At 61.6% G+C, this 20,487-nt stretch overlaps 1 protein-coding gene across 1 annotated transcript in view; it reads left to right on the top strand.

Moving 5' to 3' along the window:
- The window catches only part of JUP (junction plakoglobin), a 19,824-nt gene extending 215 nt beyond the window's left edge, over positions 1 to 19,609 (top strand). Inside the window, exons 2-15 of the mRNA XM_014959191.1 lie at positions 8,446 to 8,680; positions 9,616 to 9,869; positions 10,140 to 10,378; positions 10,774 to 10,975; positions 11,499 to 11,643; positions 12,377 to 12,480; positions 13,275 to 13,613; positions 14,018 to 14,173; positions 17,018 to 17,137; positions 17,319 to 17,469; positions 17,586 to 17,707; positions 17,983 to 18,022; positions 18,369 to 18,538; positions 18,729 to 19,609. Coding sequence (XP_014814677.1) covers positions 8,455 to 8,680; positions 9,616 to 9,869; positions 10,140 to 10,378; positions 10,774 to 10,975; positions 11,499 to 11,643; positions 12,377 to 12,480; positions 13,275 to 13,613; positions 14,018 to 14,173; positions 17,018 to 17,137; positions 17,319 to 17,469; positions 17,586 to 17,707; positions 17,983 to 18,022; positions 18,369 to 18,514 — 2,244 coding nt within the window. The 5' untranslated portion in view covers positions 8,446 to 8,454 and the 3' untranslated portion in view covers positions 18,515 to 18,538; positions 18,729 to 19,609. The remainder of the gene's footprint in view (positions 1 to 8,445; positions 8,681 to 9,615; positions 9,870 to 10,139; positions 10,379 to 10,773; positions 10,976 to 11,498; positions 11,644 to 12,376; positions 12,481 to 13,274; positions 13,614 to 14,017; positions 14,174 to 17,017; positions 17,138 to 17,318; positions 17,470 to 17,585; positions 17,708 to 17,982; positions 18,023 to 18,368; positions 18,539 to 18,728) is intronic.
- Positions 19,610 to 20,487: the final 878 nt, after the last annotated feature.

The raw sequence follows: 20,487 nt of genomic DNA on the forward strand, positions 1-20,487 counted from the left end.
TTACTACACTTTTATAGACTAAATATTTTATTTAGAATAAATTGCTTCATTATACTTTGGTTGTTTCGGCGGAGGCTGCTCCTGTGACGATGGCTCCCCTTCCAGGCTGTGCTTTGGTGTGGGAGCACTCGATGGGATTTGGCTTTTTTTTTATGGCACTTCCAGATCTCCGGGGTGGAAGCCGGCGCTGCCGCCGCTGGCAGATGGCGGAGCCTTGGGGAGCGGAGCTGCCCTTGGCCCCCGCTTTGCAAACTGGGGGAGCTCTTTGCAGAGAACCTGCAAGACTTTTAATTGCAGCATCTGTACTGAGGCTTGGGCTCGTCTCGAAGGTTTAAATTAGACTGGCTTCTAATTAACACAAGTTAAAAAGAAATTTAATTTCTATTGAAACTGTGAGTCTACCTTGGACTTCGGCTTTTACCCGGATTTCAGGTGGTGCTTTCCCACCTGGCCAGGCCTCACCGCAGGGTGTGTGGGGCACCCATTGTCACCCAGAGGCAGGGCTTGGGTGGTGGCTCTGTCCCCTGAGACCCTGGGGTGTCCCAGGTCGGTCTGTGTGGGTGGAAGCAGCTGGGATGGCAGCTCAGGGAGATGCCAAGGCTGCAGCATTCCCTGCTTTGGCTTTACCCTCCTTCTCCATGGACATGGCTTGGTGGGGGACACTGAAGGGATGGGTACTGCTGCTCCAAAAAATTCTTAAAACTTGACCAAAGCAGCTAAAAACCACATCTGTGCTTAAACCAGGTTAGCTGTGGGGCCGTGCAGGTGCCTCGATGGGCAGAGCTCCTCACCCTCTGTTCCCCATCCCTGGTGTGGGAATGCTGCACAGCTCCTCGGGGGCTGCGGTGTGAGACAGAGATGTTCCTAATTAGGCAGATGTTTGAAATACCCTTCTAAATATGCCAGCCCTGATGGGTTTCGTGGGGGCTGCTGACAGGCACGGAGCCATTTCAACACACCTCGGTCACTCCTTTGCACCGAGGGAATCCCTGGGCTCCTTCCGAGACCCCGAACTGGGCGGAGGTGGAACGTGCGGTGTTTTCCCAGTTTTCCACACCTGGGGGACTGGACCTACAGGAGGGGGTGAAGGCGAATGAGCAGCTGTGTCCTCCCGGGGGGACCCGCTCTGGGGCTGGAGGGAGGTGCAGACCCCGTGGGGTGGGACGTGCTATGGGACGTGCTATGGGACGTGCTGTGGCCCCACATGGCTCTTTGGGGTGGGTGGTGGATGAAGCTCGTGTGCTTTGCTGGTGGGGGAGAGACCTTTGGCGGCTGCACGGAGCCCTGCCGTAATCGCTGTGACGCGCGGGCAGAGCCCCGGTGACAAATCATTAACTTGCTCCGACAGGCCGGGTGCTGACGGGTGTTGGTGATAATTTCTTGTGAAGCGTCTGAACTTTACAGATGTAATGCAATTGGATGGAGAAATTAAGCCAGGACTCAGCAGCTCTGCGTCCCTCCCCGCTGCATCAGGGCCGGGTGGCAAAATCCCGTGTCTCTGGACACCGGGAGTGGAGCTGGGGAGCAGCCTGCGAGCCTCAAAGCCTAAATTTAAATCCTACAATTATGTTCTTAAAGGACATCTTGTTCTTTGTGCTCTTCAAAACAAAATAATGATTATTTTTTTTTTCCTTATCCAGATGGAGTTATTGTGATTAATTGCACCATACCAGTCCTCCTTGCTGTGGACAAGTGGCGAGTTCCCATCTTTCCCAGCAGCATCTCTCATGACTTTAACTGAGGAGGGGATGTGCCCACGGGGGTCCTCCTGGTCCTCCTGTCCCCATGGATGGTGGTTTCTGTGCCAGGGAGCTGGGATGTGGGGAGGGGAGATGTGCTGCTGGAGACCCCACGATGGGCCTTTGGTGTGTGAACATCCTTGGGGTCCTGCTGTGGGGCTCACCCCACGTGGCAGAGCTGGCCAAGGCATGGCACAGGAGCTGTCAGAGGAGCACCTGACCCCAAGCCAAGGCTACTGGGTCCGTGCTGGTGCTCCTGCCATGAATGTGGGGCAGGGAGATAATGCTGAGTGACTCGGGGCCGTGGCAGGGCACGGTGTGGGCAGAGGGGAAGCCGGGGAGCCCCAGACCGTGCTTTGGCACAGCTGATGCTCAAGCCCCGGGTGCCCCGTGGCTCCTGGGGCTGGGCTACCCCACAATGTGGGGCGGGAGGTGGGCATCATGCCTGGCATCACACGTGCTCTCGCAACGGGAGAGCACTTGATGGATAATACCTTGTCATTTTGTGATGTGAAGTGCCAAAATATTCCAGCCCGGGCTTGGCGTGTGCTGGAGCTGTCAGGAGCTGTTAATTCAGGTGGAGGCAGGAGCTTCCCGGGGCTCGGGGAACGTGCTCTGCTTTGATGGAGAGCATCAGCTGAGCACGTCGTGGTGGAGATGCCGTGCTGCCGGAGTCTGGTCTCACCACGCTGGGGGGTGCAGCACCCCCTGAATAACAGGAGCAGGGGCTTTGCGTGGGGCTTCAGCAGCTCAAACTTAACATCTTTGGGAGCAGCTGAAAAATAAATAGGGCTTTACAGCCACCTCCAGTGAGGGAGCCCAGGTCCGAAGAGTGGCTCTTGCACCCTTCGCTGCCCTCCCCAAGTGACCTGAAGTTGTTGGAGCTGGTGGGGTGGCCAGGAGGGCTCTGGACATGCGAACGCTGACAAACAAAGGCCATCAGCTCCTTTGTGTGCAGGACCAGGGCGGCATCGCGCCGTTACAGCCTGGTTTCTAATGAGAAGCCAGTTGCTGGTCTCCTCCTCATTAAACTTCAAGCTGCTCTCGCTCCCCTTTGAATTCTTCCACTTATCTTCTCTGTAAAGCCCCATTGAAAGGGCTCCTGGTAGCTGGGATCTGACTCTTAACGCTTCCCATTGATGCTGGTGAGGTCTTGAAAAGCTCCTTTCTCTGCCTCCTCCTGCTGCGTGTTCCTGCGAGGGATCCTCTTCAAAACCACTGAAGCTTTTGTGCAGCGCCGGGTCTGCTGCAGCGTCTGCGGGAGCTTCGTTAGCCACTGCCCCAGCTTCGTTAGCGTGTCAGTGTGACCCCATTGCCTCTGTCAGCCTCTGGGCTCGCAGGTGTGGGGGACCTTGGGGTGCTGCTCTCCTGGTGCACCCAGTTCTGGGTCACTGGTCCCCCTGGGGAGCAGTCACTGGTCCCCTGGCCACTCCATGTGGGTGGGAAGGACCTGAGATTGCTTGCGTGTGGCCTAAAGTGCTTCTAAAATAGTCTTTTCTTGCATTGCATTTGTTGAATTGCCTTTAACTGCCTCTTTCCTCTCCTTCAAAGCCAAAGTGACTGTAATTGCAGTCGCTCACACGCTTCCTGCAGCTGAGCTCACCCCCTCGCACAGCGCGGCTCCGGAGCGGGGGCACCTCCAGCTCCGTTCCCCATGGGGCTTGGAGGGATGCGTGTGAGGATGGGGGTCTGGGGGGGGCTTCAGCAGCCCCTCGGTGCCATCCCACGCTGCTCAAACTGCCCCTTGCACCCACCTACCCCCAGTCTTGCTGCCTGCTCCTCTGCAGATGTGGGATTTGGGGGTACTCCATGCCCTCTGCATGCTCACCCCCTACTTCTGTGGGTCTTTCCTGCTCACCCCAGGGACCACTGCCCCCAGGAAGTCCCCGAGCGATGACTATTCTTGCACGAAGCAGCATTCCTGGCTTCCCTGCCCCTCTTCTGGGCAGCTCAGCCCTACGTTACTGGGAGCACTGGGCTCTGCTGGCCGGGTCCTGGCAGTGTGAGGCCGAAGGCTTCTCCGGGCTGCTGCCTGCTCCTCTGCAGATGTGGGATTTGGGGGTACTCCATGCCCTCTGCCTGCTCACCCCCCACTTCTGTGGGTCTTTCCTGCTCACCCCAGGGACCACTGCCCCCAGGAAGTCCCCGAGCGATGACTATTCTTGCACGAAGCAGCATTCCTGGCTTCCCTGCCCCTCTTCTGGGCAGCTCAGCCCTACGTTACTGGGAGCACTGGGCTCTGCTGGCCGGGTCCTGGCAGTGTGAGGCCGAAGGCTTCTCCGGGCAGCCGGAGGGAAGGGCTGGTCAGGCCTGGGGCTGTGTGTTTGCTGGAGACTTCCTCTGCAGACGGTGTCTCGGGGGGGCTGATGCCTCCTGGACGCTGATCAAATGGCTGTGGGGGCGGATGAGCCGCTGGCCGGTGCCTCGCAGCCGCGGGAGCTTCCTCTGCCCTCCCCGGCATTCCTGCCTGCGGGAAGTGGTGGGAGAGGGATTAACCTTCTCCTGGCTCTGCGCTCCGCTTCCCACTCCAGTTAATAAGAGTCTGGGGCAGGGGGAAGGGGATAAGGACAAGGGGTAATGGGTTCAAGTTGTGCCAGGGTAGGTTTAGACTGGACATTAGGAAACAATTCATCACAGAGAGAGTGGTCGGGCATTGGAAGAGGCTGCCCGGGGAGGTGGTTGAGTCACCATCTCTGGCTGTGTTTAAGAACCATTTAGATGTGGTGTTGGGGCATATGGTGTAGGGGAGAACTTTAGAGTAGGGTGGATGGCTGGACTCGATGATCCTGAGGGTCTCTTCCAGCCTAGATAATTCTGTGATTCTGTGACCAGGCTCAGCAGTGATTGTCCTACCCACAGGTCTGGTCGTGGAGGGGCTGGAGCTCCCCCGAGCATCCCCCGTGCTCAGGGCTGACCCTTGGGCAGGTATTTCATGTGTGCCCCAAATATCTCCTGCTTCTCCCTCCTGCACAAAGGGCTGCCCTCCCCTTGGCCACTGGTGGGGGTCCTGCCCCGCTGCAGCCACTCGCCACCAAAAGCAACGCCAGTGAACCCAGTGTCACCAGTGTCCTCTTGCCTGGGAGGAGGGAGGACATCTAAGGACAGAGCCCAGCTGTGGGGGACGGGGGAGCAGCTCGTGTTGGGCGTCTCGCTGGATGATGAGCAGAGGATGCTTGACACAGGGTTCAGAAAATGTCATCACACTCTGGAGAGTCTGACTCTGCTCCACTGGCCCTGTCACCTCGGGTGCCGATGGCCCCAGTGGCTGCCTGTGGTGGGGAGTCAGCCCCCCCAGGGCTGCTGGCAGGGTGATGCTCCAGGGGAAGGATGGGTGCTGTGTGTATGAGCCCCTTGGGTCCTTCTGGGGGGCTTGTGGGGAGGGAGAGTCCCCTGAGATGTGTAACCCCACCATGTTCCCACTCCCCCCGGCTGCAGGGACTGCGCTCAGTCGGTTCAACACAGCCCTCCTGAGCCTGGACCCGCTCGCAGCGTGTCTGGGGCCCATGTTCGGGCTCTGAGGAGCTTTGCTGGCTTTTGATGTCCTGGAGGGGGGACAAGGGGGTGGCTCATGCATAGTGCGGGGTCTGTAAGAAGCAGGTGTCTGGGCTGAGCTCACGGAGGTTTGAAAAATTAAGTGTCCCCCAAACACCTATAAATTGTAGAGCGGCTGTTCCCCTTCCAGGGATGGCACAGGTAGCACCAGCCCCTCCTGCCTGGGGGTCCCTGCCCTGGCTGGTGGGGGGGGGGGGGGTCTCTGGTCATTGCACCCCCTCTGTGCTGCTTTCCTCCCCTTGGCTCTGCTCTCCCCTTGTCCATCCCTGTCCAGCTGCCGGCGGTCCCCATGGACACAGCCCCACTTTGGGGGCTCTGCCAGCTCCCTGCTGGGACCATGATGGCTCCTGCCCTCCGTGCTTCCTGGGAATGAGTTGCCTTTGCTTCTCCTGGTCTTCCTGACCTGATTTGGAAGCTCTGCCCCCCCTGGCCAGGGTGACCCAGCCGGGAGGACTTGCTTTCCCAAAACACTGATGCTACAGCTCATGAGTACGCAGTGGGGTGTGTGGCACCGTGGCACTCCTGGCACAGGGGGCTCTCCCGGCCGATCCCCGCTGTGGTGTGGGGTGGGGAGCGGTGCCGTGCGTCACCCACCGCCCTGCCCCACCGAACGGCACCGTCACCCACCGCCCTGCCCCACCAAACGGCACCGTCACCCACCGCCCTGCCCCACCGAACGGCACCGTCACCCACCACCCTGCCCCACCAAACGGCACCGTCACCCACCGCCCTGCCCCACCGAACGGCACCGTCACCCACCGCCCTGCCCCACCAAACGGCACCCCCCGCTCCCGCCCAGCCCCGCCGTGGGAACGATCTGCCCCCGCTGGCCTCCATTAGTGGGTCCCTCTCTTGCTGCCTCATAAACATGCATTATGCACAACCCATTAAAGCCGGAGCGGTGCTCCATCTGCGGATTGCTGCTTGACAGCTCAAAAAAATATTGGATTGACGGGGGTCATTGCACCCCCTCTGTGCTGCTTTCCTCCCCTTGGCTCTGCTCTCCCCTTGTCCATCCCTGTCCAGCTGCCGGCGGTCCCCATGGACACAGCCCCACTTTGGGGGCTCTGCCAGTTCCCTGCTGGGACCATGATGGCTCCTGCCCTCCGTGCTTCCTGGGAATGAGTTGCCCTTGCTTCTCCTGGGCTTCCTGACCTGATTTGGAGGCTCTTCCCCCCTGGTCAGGGTGACCCAGCTGGGAGGACTTGCTTTCCCAAAACACTGATGCTACAGCTCATGAGTACACAGCGGGGTGTGTGGCACCGTGGCATTCCCGGCACGGGGGCTCTCCCGGCCGATCCCCGCTGTGGCGACCCTGCCCCACCAAACGGCACCGTCACCCACCGCCCTGCCCCACCGAACGGCACCGTCACCCACCGCCCTGCCCCACCAAACGGCACCCCCCGCTCCCGCCCAGCCCCGCCGTGGGAACGATCTGCCCCCGCTGGCCTCCATTAGTGGGTCCCTCTCTTGCTGCCTCATAAACATGCATTATGCACAACCCATTAAAGCCGGAGCGGTGCTCCATCTGCGGATTGCTGCTTGACAGCTCAAAAAAATATTGGATTGACGGGAGCAGCGCCTTGCAGTGGCTCCGGGAAGGTGGCTGGGTGAGGGGATGGATGTGGTGGGATGCAGGATGCTGGGGGGGGGACTGGAGCGGGGGCTTCTGCCTCCCACCTGGTCCCTGCTCCCTGGGAATGAGAGTGTTTGTGCCCGGGCTGGGATTTTCCCTGTGTGCTCCTTGGGAACAGCCGGCAGCGCCGGGACGAGCTGTGCCAAGCCCGTGCGCGCCGTGCCCTGCGCAAGCCGCGTCCTCGGCCACCACCCGACGCCCTGACTCAGCCGCCGGCACGGCGAGGGGGCTGGCGGGGGGCTCGTCCCTCGCTCCCCTCCCGAGGAGGGTGTCGCACTGGATGGGCTGTACCGGCCTCTGGAGCAAAGCCAGGGGCACGCGGCCGCCCCGGTCCAGCTTTCTGCATGAATCAGTGCTGGTGGAGGTGGTAATTACCCCCTGGTTGGCAACGCGGTTGTTGCTGCTGCTGCTGCACCCAGCGAGGCCGGGCGGCAGCTGCTCCCGTCGCCTCTTATCGCCTCTGAAACTCTGACTCATCCCCACCCTGAGCCATGGAGGAAGGGGCAGAGATCCTGGGGTGGGGGGCCTGGGCGGTGGGGTAGGGGTAGGGATGGCTGGATGCTGCCTCCTTCCCTCCCTGCCTGTCTTCATCCCTCCATCCCTCCCTCCCTCCCTGCCTTCATCCCTTCATCCCTCCTTCCTTCCCTGCCTGCCTTCATCCCTCCTTCCCTCCTTCCCTCCCTGCCTTCCTTCCCTGCCTGCCTTCATCCCTCCTTCCCTCCCCTCCTGGCCCTGCCGGGGGCCTGGATGTGGGGCTGGTGACTCACAGCCCTGCAGCATCTGCCGGCCCCGATGAGCTCAGGGGTTAATCCCCGAGCCATCCTGCCTCCTCCCGCGTCCCCAAATTAAAGACAAGGGGAAACCCAGCCCTGCTCGCAAGCAACCTGGGCTGGTTTGTCCTGAGTTTTGGGATGTGCTGGGCCGCCCTGTCCTGGTGCGCTGCAGCCACGGCGCGGTGCTCGGCACAGCATGGGGAGCGCCACGGGCGCTTGTGGTGCTGAGCACCCACGGGAGAGCCAAGCCGAGCCGGTGGCTTCGCCTGGTTATTTTTAGGTGCTTTAGGAGTGTCCTAGAGAGCTTCTAAAAAGGTTCGTTTTATTCCTGGAGCTCCAGCCTTGCTGCTCTCCCCAGCTCTGGTCTTTAAAAAGCCCGTGGGCAGCCGGGGGAGCCTGGGTTGGGTGGGGGGCTGGCTGTGGGGTCCCCCCCCCTGAGCTCCCACCTTTGGTGGTGAGACATGGCGGGTGCTGGCAGACGGCTCAGCCGGCCGAGCGCGGTCTGCGCCGGTTGCAGCCGGGGTTCGTGTCTGAACAGGAGCAGCAAAGTGCTGAGCTGTGGGTTCCTCACCCCGGAGCCGCCTTTCATCTGGCGAGGGGGAGGAGGGCAGATAGGGATCTGCCCTCTCTGCTCCTGGGCTGCTCCTGACGGCTGCATGGGGGTCTGCCCTGTTCCTTGGGGTCTGAGGGGGCTGCAGCCACCAGGGCTCTGCCAGAGGCCTAACTTCTCCCCTTCCTGCCCCAGAGAGCAGCCATGGAGGTGATGAACATGATGGAGCAGCCCATCAAGGTGACAGAGTGGCAGCAGACCTACACCTACGACTCGGGCATCCACTCGGGCGTCAACACCCAGGTGCCCTCTGTCAGCAGCAAGTGCCTCGGGGACGAGGACGAGCTCTACGGGAAGCAGTACACCATCAAGAAGACGACCACCACGAGTTACTGCCAGGGAGGGAGCCAGGGCCAGAGCCAAGCTCAAGGTAGGGGCTGCGGGGCCGGGCACGTCTGTGGAGCTCAGCTGCTTGGTTCCTGCCTCCCCTGTGAGTTGTGCTCCTTCTGGGCACTCCTCCACGCCGTCTTCCGCACCCCGGGAGCTGTTGCTGCCTAAAATATGCTCCCTCCCGTCCTCCTCCCCCACGCGAGAGGCTCTGGCGTCGGGGCGGCAGCAGTGCTGAGCTGTGCACACACATCCCGGCGCGCCGGTGGGTTGGCTCGGGATGGGAGCAGCTGATCCCGGCCCACGGCTGGGCCGGCTGCCCCGCTCCCGGCTGCCTGCTCGGCAAACCTGTCTCGGCGGCTGGCAGAGCTGCCAACGTGTGCCATGAATCCCCTGCGGGCCGGCCCAAATTCTCCTGCTGCCGCGAGGGTGAAGCAGAGACACAGCCCCCAGAGCCAAAGGAGATGCTTTCCCCGGCTTGATCCCTTAAAAGAGGGTTGATTCGCTCTGCTCGCCTCAGCGATGGGCCCCAAAAGGTTTAATCTCCAGTTCCCCTGGTGATTCCCCAGCCCCCCATGATCCCTGTGCCCCAGAGGTGGGGACCATGGATGGCATCCCTGCCCCTGGGGTCACACTTGTCCTGGCATCCTCAACAGAGAAGGCCTCCATGTCTTCCTAATCCCCAGAGCCAGCTGGTCTTAAGCTGCAAATATCCTTATTTTTTAATTAATGGGCCTTGTGTGACAACTGCCTAATCATGCTGCCTAATTGAGTGTTGTCTTATCTCTGAGCTGCCATATCTGTTTACACTTTGAAGCGCCGGCTCCTTGCAGAGCGCGCTGAGCGTCCGACACTGCTGACGTTGCTGGTGTTGTTGCTCCAAGCTCTTGCTCAGCTAATTGAAATTGGAAAGCAGGGCTGGGAGCGCTCCTCGGAGAGAGCCCGAGCCTAAAGCTGCCTCCCCGTCTGTCCCTGCAGCCGACATGGAGGCTCAGCTGGCCATGACCCGGGCCCAGCGCGTCCGGGCTGCCATGTACCCCGAGACGGTGGAGGATCGCTCCCTGCTCATCACCACCCAGCTGGAGGGGCAGCAGACCAACGTGCAACGCCTGGCAGAGCCCTCGCAGATGCTGAAATCCGCCATCGTGCACCTCATCAACTACCAGGATGACGCAGAGCTGGCCACCCGGGCCATCCCGGAGCTCACCAAGCTGCTCAACGATGAGGACCCGGTAAGGAAGCGTGGTTGGCCTGCACGTGTCTTTGGGTTCTCAGCTCCTGGGCTTGCGGGACACCCTTCCCCAGCTGTGGCAGCACAGCTGGGCTCCCATCCTCACGGGGCTCAGTGGCCACCGACCCTCTCCTTCCTCTTGGGGAAAGTTCTGCAGTTGCCACAGGGCTGAGCTCACCTCCACCCACCCGTGTCTCCTCGCAGCCCATCCCTGCTGTGATGGGCAACAACGGGACCCCCTCCCACCCTCCGGCTTCTCTCCCCTCCCCAGGTGGTTGTCAGCAAAGCGGCCATGATCGTCAACCAGCTCTCCAAGAAGGAGGCGTCGCGCCGGGCCCTGATGCAGTCGCCGCAGATCGTGGCGGCCGTGGTGCGCACCATGCAGAGCACCAGCGACCTGGACACGGCCCGTTGCACCACCAGCATCCTCCACAACCTCTCCCACCACCGTGAGGGACTGCTCTCCATCTTCAAGTCTGGTGGCATCCCAGCCCTGGTCAGGATGCTGAGGTAGGAGGGTGCTGGCAGGGGGTCCCGAGTGGAGTGGTCCCTCCAGGGCTGGGGGCAGAGGAGGGGAGGGCTCGTGCTGACCCCCCCAGACATGGATCCTCCTCCTGCTCACACCAGAACAAGGGAATTGGGAGACTTTGAGCCTTTCAGCCTGTGAAAGCCCCAGGGGTTTGGAGCTTGGGGGGGTGCAGGAGGAGGGGAGCAGTCCCCCACGCTGCCTTGGCCGTGGAGATGGGGCTCGGTCTCTGCTCTGCCCCAAGGAGGAGGTGTCCCTTCCCCGAGGCACAGTGGTCCTGCTGCAGGGCGCTGGGTGGGAGTTGGGGCTCGGGGCCATCCTGTGGGCTCTGTTGGCAACCTGGAGAGCCCTGACGTGGCTCTGTGCCGCCTGCCTGCAGCTCGCCGGTCGAGTCGGTCCTCTTCTACGCCATCACCACCCTGCACAACCTGCTGCTCTACCAGGAAGGGGCCAAGATGGCCGTGCGCCTGGCCGACGGCCTGCAGAAGATGGTTCCCCTGCTGAACAAGAACAACCCCAAGTTCCTGGCGATCACCACCGACTGCCTCCAGCTCCTGGCCTACGGCAACCAGGAGAGCAAGGTGGGCCCCGGGGGGCGGTCTGGCCTTCCCCACAGCTGGAGGGCGGGTGGGAAGGGGCTGGTTGCCCAGCCATGCTCCTGGCAGATGGCCACCCCCGAGGCAGGGCTGGCAACTCCCACCATCTCGGCCCCTGCGCCCCCCAGTCCAGCTGGCAGTGTCTGACTGTGTGGAGCATCCCTGAAAACACTGACTGTCCCAGTCTGGCCGGTAGATCGGCTGGGTTTCTGCCCCCACTGCTCCGGGCAATGCCTCTCTCTTTGTTCTTTGCCTGCTCTTCTTCTCCTACACACAAATTGTCCTGGCTTCGTGGTGGGGTTCGGTCCCTGGGCCAGCTCTGACGCTGGCTGGAGGGGGGGCGAGGGACTGGGGTGGCTGGGAGGTGGTGGCAGCGCATGGCCCTAGTGGGGTGACCCCAAACACTGCTACCAGGGTTGGACCTTCTGCCCAACTCGTGTCCTGGCACGACCAGAGCGGTGGTCCCAGAGCTGCCGCACCCCCTGACCCTGCCCCTTCTGTCTCGCAGCTGATTATTTTGGCCAACGGAGGCCCCCAGGCCCTGGTGCAGATCATGCGTAGCTACAACTACGAGAAGCTGCTCTGGACCACCAGCCGGGTGCTCAAGGTGCTGTCGGTGTGTCCCAGCAACAAGCCAGCTATCGTTGAGGCTGGTAAGAGGGGCTGGGGGGCTACGGCAGAGCTGGTAGTGGGCAGGAGGAGGGTGGTGGTGCTGGGATCATAGAATCATAGAATTGTCTAGGTTGGAAGGGACCTTAAAGATCATCTAGTCCAACCATCAACCTAATTCTGACAAAAAATAAATAAGAAATAAGCAATTAAAAAAAATATAAAAAAATCGCTAAACCATATTCTTGAGGACCATGTCAACCTGGCTTTTGAACACCTCCAGGGATGGTGCCTCAACCACTTCCCTGGGCAGCCTATTCTAGTGCTGGATAACCCTTTCCCTGAGGAAATTTCTCCTAATATCCAATCCCAATCTAAACCTCCCCTGGCGTAACTTGAGGCCACTGATGATGCCGCGGAGGCAGATGCCTTGTGCAGCCAGGTGGAACCACCTGCATGTGGCCCAGTTTCTCCCTCCGAAAGGCTGCTGAAGTGCTTTTCTGGCAGGAATGGGGGGTTGGACTGGATGATCTCCAGAGGTCCCTTCCAGCCCCATACCATTCTGTGAACCTGGCAGAATTTTCAGAATCTGGCCCAGCCAGGAGATGTTTTCTCCCACCACATTTGGCCTCCACTAAGCCACGAGGCTGCCTCGTGTGTGGTGGCATCGGCCGGGTGGTGCCCTGGCCACACTTGCCGGGCAGACCCATGGCCTCTCCCTCCTGCTGGGGCAGCCCTGGGCATTGACAGATGGGCTGATGTTTCCTTCCCTGGCAGGTGGCATGCAGGCCTTGGGCAAGCACCTGACCAGCTCCAGCCCTAGGCTGGTCCAGAACTGCCTCTGGACCCTGCGGAACCTCTCGGATGTGGCTACCAAACAGGTGAGTCTGGGGGACCCTGAGCAGTGAGGCCCAGTGAGGCCATTGGAGCTGCCATCCAGGTGGTTGTGCCTGTGGGGCCGAGTGGCCGCTGGCACGGGGGTGACCCCGAATTCTGCTGCGGGGTTGCTCTCCCCAACCCTTCACCACCTCCTGATGCGTTCCCCATCTGCTGGGGCCGCCTCTCCCTGCAGATTAGCGCCTGATGCAGCGTGGAAACTATTTGGGCTGGCGTGTAACCATCCCGGGCTCTGCGGATTGAGTTGGGGGGGGGGGACGTGGCCATGGCGCCGTTAACTCCTTCCTGCCCCACTGCTGGCTGCCGGCCGGCACGGCTGGGGCTGGGGTCACCCTGGGGAGCGCTGGCAGGCGCATTGTTTGTGCTTCTCAGCAGAGAGAAGCTGCTGGAGACATTAAACTCTAAGTAAAGCTGCACATGTCAGGAGCGGCATCGCGGAGAAGCAGCTCTGGCTGCAGAGGGATGGGGAAAGGTTCAGTGTGGGAGGTGGAAAAATGCTGCCGGGGGGATGTGGGGTGCTGGGGTCTCCAGCGAGGGGTGTGTGAGCTCCAGGGAGGGCAGCCACATGAGCCTGGGTCTTAGGAGAGGGTGCCCGGACTGGGAGGAAGAGCACGGCTGGGGCTGGATCCCCTGCGATGGCAGGAGTTATCCTTGCTGGGGGGTGTCTGTCCATCCCATTTGTGGGGAACAGCTCTGTCTCCCCATTCCTGGGCGTGGGGCTGCAGCCCAGATCCAGCTGTGGGGGAGCTGATCTGACCTCCTACCCCTATTCCCGCAGGAGGGGCTGGACGGTGTCCTCAAGATCCTGGTGAACCAGCTGAGCTCCGACGACGTGAACGTGCTGACCTGTGCCACCGGCACCCTCTCCAACCTGACCTGCAACAACAGCAAGAACAAGACCCTGGTGACGCAGTCGAACGGGGTGGAGGCCCTGATCCACACCATCCTGCGGGCGGGCGACAAGGAGGACATCACCGAGCCGGCCGTCTGCGCTCTGCGGCACCTCACCAGCCGGCACCCCGAGGCTGAGATGGCCCAGAACTCGGTGCGGCTCAACTACGGCATCCCCGCTATCGTCAAGCTCCTCAACCAGCCCAACCAGTGGCCACTGGTCAAGGTAAGGGGCTGGGGGGAAGTTGGGGGCTGGAGAAAGCCCGTAGCTGGGCTCAAGCGAGCCCCTGGCCGCTGGCCCATGGTGAGACACGCTGCTGAGAAGGTCTGCAGCTGGGGCTGTGCACAGAGAGATGGGGGGGCTGCTGCCACTGCAGCCCTGGCCCCGCTGGGCTGCATCCTTGATGGCAGCTAATGGAGGAAATGGCTCCTGCCGGCTGCTGGGCTGGAATCGATACTGGCCCCGGGCTCCCCCGCGGGGAGGGGGCCGGATCCGGTGCGGGAGGAAGCTGAAGTCAGCCTGTGCCATGGGGGGGGATGGGGGCCCAGCTGGTGGGGGCCTGTGGGGAGCACACGCTGCTTTCATCCCTGGTGGAGACGAATCTCTCCTTCCCCCCTTCTCTCCTCCAGGCTACCATAGGGCTGATCCGTAACCTGGCCCTGTGCCCGGCCAACCATGCCCCGCTCCAGGAGGCCGCCGTCATCCCCCGCCTGGTCCAGCTGCTGGTCAAGGCTCACCAGGACGCCCAGCGGCACGTCGCAGCCGGCACACAGCAGCCCTACACAGTGAGTCCCCGCAGCAGGGTCTGCCGGGGTGTCCCCCTGCCCTGCCACCCCAAAAGCCAACCTGTCCCTGGTGGTAGCCCGTTCCCAGGGTGGTCATGCCCTGGTGTAGGGGACGTGGTGGCTGCTCCAGAGCCCTGGCTGAGCGACCTGGCAGAATTTTCAGAATCTGGCCCAGCCAGGAGATGTTTTCTCCCACCACATTTGGCCTCCACTAAGCCACGAGGCTGCCTCGTGTGTGGTGGCATCGGCCGGGTGGTGCCCTGGCCACACTTGCCGGGCAGACCCATGGCCTCTCCCTCCTGCTGGGGCAGCCCTGGGCATTGACAGATGGGCTGATGTTTCCTTCCCTGGCAGGTGGCATGCAGGCCTTGGGCAAGCACCTGACCAGCTCCAGCCCTAGGCTGGTCCAGAACTGCCTCTGGACCCTGCGGAACCTCTCGGATGTGGCTACCAAACAGGTGAGTCTGGGGGACCCTGAGCAGTGAGGCCCAGTGAGGCCATTGGAGCTGCCATCCAGGTGGTTGTGCCTGTGGGGCCGAGTGGCCACTGGCACGGGGGTGACCCCGAATTCTGCTGCGGGGTTGCTCTCCCCAACCCTTCACCACCTCCTGATGCGTTCCCCATCTGCTGGGGCCGCCTCTCCCTGCAGATTAGCGCCTGATGCAGCGTGGAAACTATTTGGGCTGGCGTGTAACCATCCCGGGCTCTGCGGATTGAGTTGGGGGGGGGGATGTGGCCATGGCGCCATTAACTCCTTCCTGCCCCGCTGCTGGCTGCCGGCTGGGGCTGGGGTCACCCCAGGGAGCGCTGGCGGGCGCATTGTTTGTGCTTCCCAGCAGAGAGAAGCTGCTGGAGACATTAAACTCTAAGTAAAGCTGCACATGTCGGGAGCGGCATCGCAGAGAAGCAGCTCTGGCTGCAGAGGGATGGGGAAAGGTTCAGTGTGGGAGGTGGAAAAATGCTGCTGGGGGGATGTGGGGTGCTGGGGTCTCCAGCGAGGGGTGTGTGAGCTCCAGGGAGGGCAGCCACATGAGCCTGGGTCTTAGGAGAGGGTGCCCGGACTGGGAGGAAGAGCACGGCTGGGGCTGGATCCCCTGCGATGGCAGGAGTTATCCTTGCTGGGGGGTGTCTGTCCATCCCATTTGTGGGGAACAGCTCTGTCTCCCCATTCCTGGGCGTGGGGCTGCAGCCCAGATCCAGCTGTGGGGGAGCTGATCTGACCTCCTACCCCTATTCCCGCAGGAGGGGCTGGACGGTGTCCTCAAGATCCTGGTGAACCAGCTGAGCTCCGACGACGTGAACGTGCTGACCTGTGCCACCGGCACCCTCTCCAACCTGACCTGCAACAACAGCAAGAACAAGACCCTGGTGACGCAGTCGAACGGGGTGGAGGCCCTGATCCACCACTCTAAGTAAAGCTGCACATGTCAGGAGCGGCATCGCGGAGAAGCAGCTCTGGCTGCAGAGGGATGGGGAAAGGTTCAGTGTGGGAGGTGGAAAAATGCTGCCGGGGGGATGTGGGGTGCTGGGGTCTCCAGCGAGGGGTGTGTGAGCTCCAGGGAGGGCAGCCACATGAGCCTGGGTCTTAGGAGAGGGTGCCCGGACTGGGAGGAAGAGCACGGCTGGGGCTGGATCCCCTGCGATGGCAGGAGTTATCCTTGCTGGGGGGTGTCTGTCCATCCCATTTGTGGGGAACAGCTCTGTCTCCCCATTCCTGGGCGTGGGGCTGCAGCCCAGATCCAGCTGTGGGGGAGCTGATCTGACCTCCTACCCCTATTCCCGCAGGAGGGGCTGGACGGTGTCCTCAAGATCCTGGTGAACCAGCTGAGCTCCGACGACGTGAACGTGCTGACCTGTGCCACCGGCACCCTCTCCAACCTGACCTGCAACAACAGCAAGAACAAGACCCTGGTGACGCAGTCGAACGGGGTGGAGGCCCTGATCCACACCATCCTGCGGGCGGGCGACAAGGAGGACATCACCGAGCCGGCCGTCTGCGCTCTGCGGCACCTCACCAGCCGGCACCCCGAGGCTGAGATGGCCCAGAACTCGGTGCGGCTCAACTACGGCATCCCCGCTATCGTCAAGCTCCTCAACCAGCCCAACCAGTGGCCACTGGTCAAGGTAAGGGGCTGGGGGGAAGTTGGGGGCTGGAGAAAGCCCGTAGCTGGGCTCAAGCGAGCCCCTGGCCGCTGGCCCATGGTGAGACACGCTGCTGAGAAGGTCTGCAGCTGGGGCTGCGCACAGAGAGATGGGGGGGCTGCTGCCACTGCAGCCCTGGCCCCGCTGGGCTGCATCCTTGATGGCAGCTAATGGAGGAAATGGCTCCTGCCGGCTGCTGGGCTGGAATCGATACTGGCCCCGGGCTCCCCCGCGGGGAGGGGGCCGGATCCGGTGCGGGAGGAAGCTGAAGTCAGCCTGTGCCATGGGGGGGGATGGGGGCCCAGCTGGTGGGGGCCTGTGGGGAGCACACGCTGCTTTCATCCCTGGTGGAGACGAATCTCTCCTTCCCCCCTTCTCTCCTCCAGGCTACCATAGGGCTGATCCGTAACCTGGCCCTGTGCCCGGCCAACCATGCCCCGCTCCAGGAGGCCGCCGTCATCCCCCGCCTGGTCCAGCTGCTGGTCAAGGCTCACCAGGACGCCCAGCGGCACGTCGCAGCCGGCACACAGCAGCCCTACACAGTGAGTCCCCGCAGCAGGGTCTGCCGGGGTGTCCCCCTGCCCTGCCACCCCAAAAGCCAACCTGTCCCTGGTGGTAGCCCGTTCCCAGGGTGGTCATGCCCTGGTGTAGGGGACGTGGTGGCTGCTCCAGAGCCCTGGCTGAGCGCTTGTCCCCTGGCAGGACGGAGTGAAGATGGAGGAGATCGTGGAGGGGTGCACAGGGGCACTGCACATCCTGGCCCGGGACCCCATGAACCGTATGGAGATCTTCCGCCTCAACACCATCCCTCTCTTCGTGCAGGTCAGGGGCTGGGGGGGACACAGGGGCTCTGCTCTGCCACCTTCCCAGCTGGCACAGCCCTGCGGTGCCGGGGACAGGGAGCCATGGTGCTCAGCTGGTGGCATCCGTGCGTGTCGTACGCAACAGGAGCACGACAGCTCCTCAGGGGCTGCTTCACGTTGCTGCTGATCTCTCCCGACAGCTCCTCTACTCGCCGGTGGAGAACATCCAGCGCGTGGCAGCGGGTGTCCTGTGCGAGCTGGCCCAGGACAAGGAGGCAGCAGATGCCATCGATGCCGAGGGGGCCTCAGCTCCACTGATGGAGCTGCTGCACTCCAGGAACGAGGGGACGGGTGAGTGCTGCCATGTGCCCAGGCCCTCTCCTCTGCCTGGCATCGCCCCGGCTGGGGCTTCTGGTGCTTCGGTGCTGCACGGCGCCGGGAGCTGAGGCTGTTCCCTCCCCCTGCAGCCACCTACGCAGCTGCCGTGCTCTTCCGAATCTCGGAGGACAAGAACCCTGACTACAGGAAGCGTGTCTCCGTGGAGCTCACCAACTCCCTCTTCAAGCACGACCCGGCAGCCTGGGAAGCGGTGAGTGTCCTGCTGGGTGTGGGGACGAGCCCTTTTCCCCAGGGAAACTGGGGCCTCTTGGCGTGGCCCCCTCCTGCCTCCAAAAGCTGCCACCGCTGCCTCCGAGCGAACCTTGGATGGGAGTGACCAGCAAATGGAGGAGGTGGGGGTGGAGGGGCTGTGCCTGCAGCTCTCCCGCAGCTCTGGGTCATGGTACCTGCTGCCTGGGACGGGGCTGGGCATCATGCACTTGTGAACACGGGTCCCCTCTTCAATGGTGTCACCTTCTTTCCTAGGCTCAGAGCATGATCCCCATCAACGAGCCCTACTCAGATGGTGAGTGCGGCACCGGCTCTTCCTGCGGGGTCCCCCGTGGGCTCTGCTCTCGTGGGGAAGTTGCCTCCTCTCACCAAACCAGGCTGGTTTGAAAGGCTTTCTTGGGTGGCTGCCAGCAAAATGCCTGCCTGGGGGTGCTCAGTGGGATGCTTGGCTCCCCAGCGAGCACGTCCAGCTGCTCCCCTGTGCTGGGGCTAGCCCAGAGCCTGGGGGGAGGTGGGTGGTAGGTGGCCTTGTGTCCTTTGCACCACTGCCCTGTGCAGGGGGACACCAGGAGGGTAGCTGAGGGCTGGAGAAGTCTTTTGTCCGTGGGGAGAGCTGAGGTTGCCACATCCCTTCCCTGCAGAGCTGGACCCCGGCTACCGCCCCATGTACTCGGGTGACATCCCGCTGGACCCCATCGACATGCACATGGACATGGACGGGGACTACCCCATGGACGCCTACAGCGACGGCGTCCGAGCGCCCTTCGCTGACCACATGCTCGCCTAACCTGCCCCCCAGCCCCCACACCAGGTACCCCTTATGGAGGGCACGCTCGGCCCTGGAGAGGGGCTGCGTGGCCGGGGAGGCAGGGCTGGCTGCTGGCACACGCTGTGCCACAGTGTCCCTGGCAGTGCCCCCTGGGCTCGGGGTGGCCCTGGGGCTGGGGTCTCCTCCAAACCCCCCTCGGTGAGTAACAGGAGCTCTCTCCTGCTCCACGCAGGTGTTTTCTCCGTACAGAAGAGGGTGGCCCCAGAGCTGAGCATTCACAAGAAGGACTTGGGAGACAGAAGTGCCTGAGAAGACAAACTTTTCCATTCCCACGAGAGGTTTTATTTTTCGATTATTTTTTTTTTTTCTTCTTCGCTGTGGGTCTGTGGAGAAGGTCCTTCCTCCTGGGACTGCTTTGAGCACCTACTGCCGCATCCAGCATCCAAGATACTGTTTCTGAAGCTTTAAAATACACAAACCCTGCACCGTTAGCGACTTTTCATTGGCAAAATAGTCTTTTCTATGAATATATATTTCTTTTTTTATTTTTAATATGGTGCCAACGGCTCTTGCCGTCTTTAAGTTTGTGCTTTCTAACCTCCCCACTATCTGTTCTGCGTGTTAGTGTTCTAGGAGAGGAATCTAACACGGGGAAAACCCTTTGCTTTCTGCCAACTCTGACTTAAATCAGGCCAATCCAGAGTTTGCTGAAACCGAAGGGTGCCGTGTCCCAGGACCTTCGTTTTAGCCATCGGGATGTCTGTGGTTTAACTCTTTCCCATCAGCCGTTGGGGAGCTGACTCTGTGTACCCGCCTATCCTCCCAGTACCCATAGAGGAGTGACTCCAGCATTAGGAACCGTGTCCTTGTACTGATCTCTGTTGCACATTTTAACCCGTTTCCCTTCTTTTTTTGGTGAGTGGTGTGTTTCCGTCCCCTCCTCCCTTATCTAACACATTTTTTAAAGAGGCTCTAGATCTGATGGTGGTTTAACGCTTCCACCGGAAAGGGATGGATAGTTACTGGAGCGTGGTTCAGGAATGGAAGATTTTATTATTTCTGTAAGTTGTTTTTGTATAGACCAAAGCAAAGAATAAAATAACCCCCCCAGCCCCGCGTTGCCCTGAGCCTGTTCTTCTGTCGGCTGGGGAAGGTCAGTGGGTCCATGTGGGGCAGCCGGGGTGAAGGTGGCCATTGCCCTCCTTGGGCTGGTCCTGTGGGGCTGGATGGCCTTGGGTGAGCTCCTTCTCATGCTCTGTACCCGCTGTGGCTGGGGGGGGACAAGTGGGCTGGGACCCTCCCTGTGCCTGGGGGATGATGCTCAACAGGACACGGGGCACCCCCTCACAGCACCAGCCCTGCACCCGGACTCGCTACCAGCCCTTCCCTCACCCCTCACCGTGCCGGGTCCTTGGCATACCAGCCCCGTCCGGGCGTCTGTCTGCTTTCCCAGGAGGTAAAAACTCCCGGTAATTAAGATGTTTGTTCATTAGGCAGCATCACTGTGCAGAGCTGGCTTTAACGAGCTCTGGAGGATAAACGCGCCGGTCGGGAGCGAGCCCCGCTGATTGATGGAGCGAAGCCTTGGATGGAGCCACAAGAGGCCAGGTTAAAAAAGTGATTTACTGAGTCAGACCTGGTTGCCTCTTTCTGCAGCCCGGCTCCGTGGCGGGAGCAGATGGCAGGAGGAAATATTCCCAGCTGAAACCCTGGCTCTGGCAGCTGCGCCCGGGGAGGGCGATGGGGAAGCGGCGCCGGGCAGGGATCGTGCCAGGACGTGAAAATTGTCTCTTCACAAAGTTACCCACTGACTTCAGGGCTGCCCATGTGCTTGGTGGCCTCCTCGGCACGGGGATGGGGCCAGGGACAGACACTGCTGGCTGCCCCAGGCTGTCCCAGGGGACAGGATGAGCCTGGAGGCAAGAGGTTGCCAGCAGCAGCTCCACAGGGGGCTGTGAGGTCTGATACTGGGGTGTACGTGTTGGGGGTGA

The sequence above is a fragment of the Calidris pugnax genome, unplaced genomic scaffold, assembly GCF_001431845.1.
Source record: "Calidris pugnax isolate Ruff unplaced genomic scaffold, ASM143184v1 scaffold341, whole genome shotgun sequence".
Classification (NCBI taxonomy): Eukaryota; Metazoa; Chordata; class Aves; order Charadriiformes; family Scolopacidae; genus Calidris; species Calidris pugnax.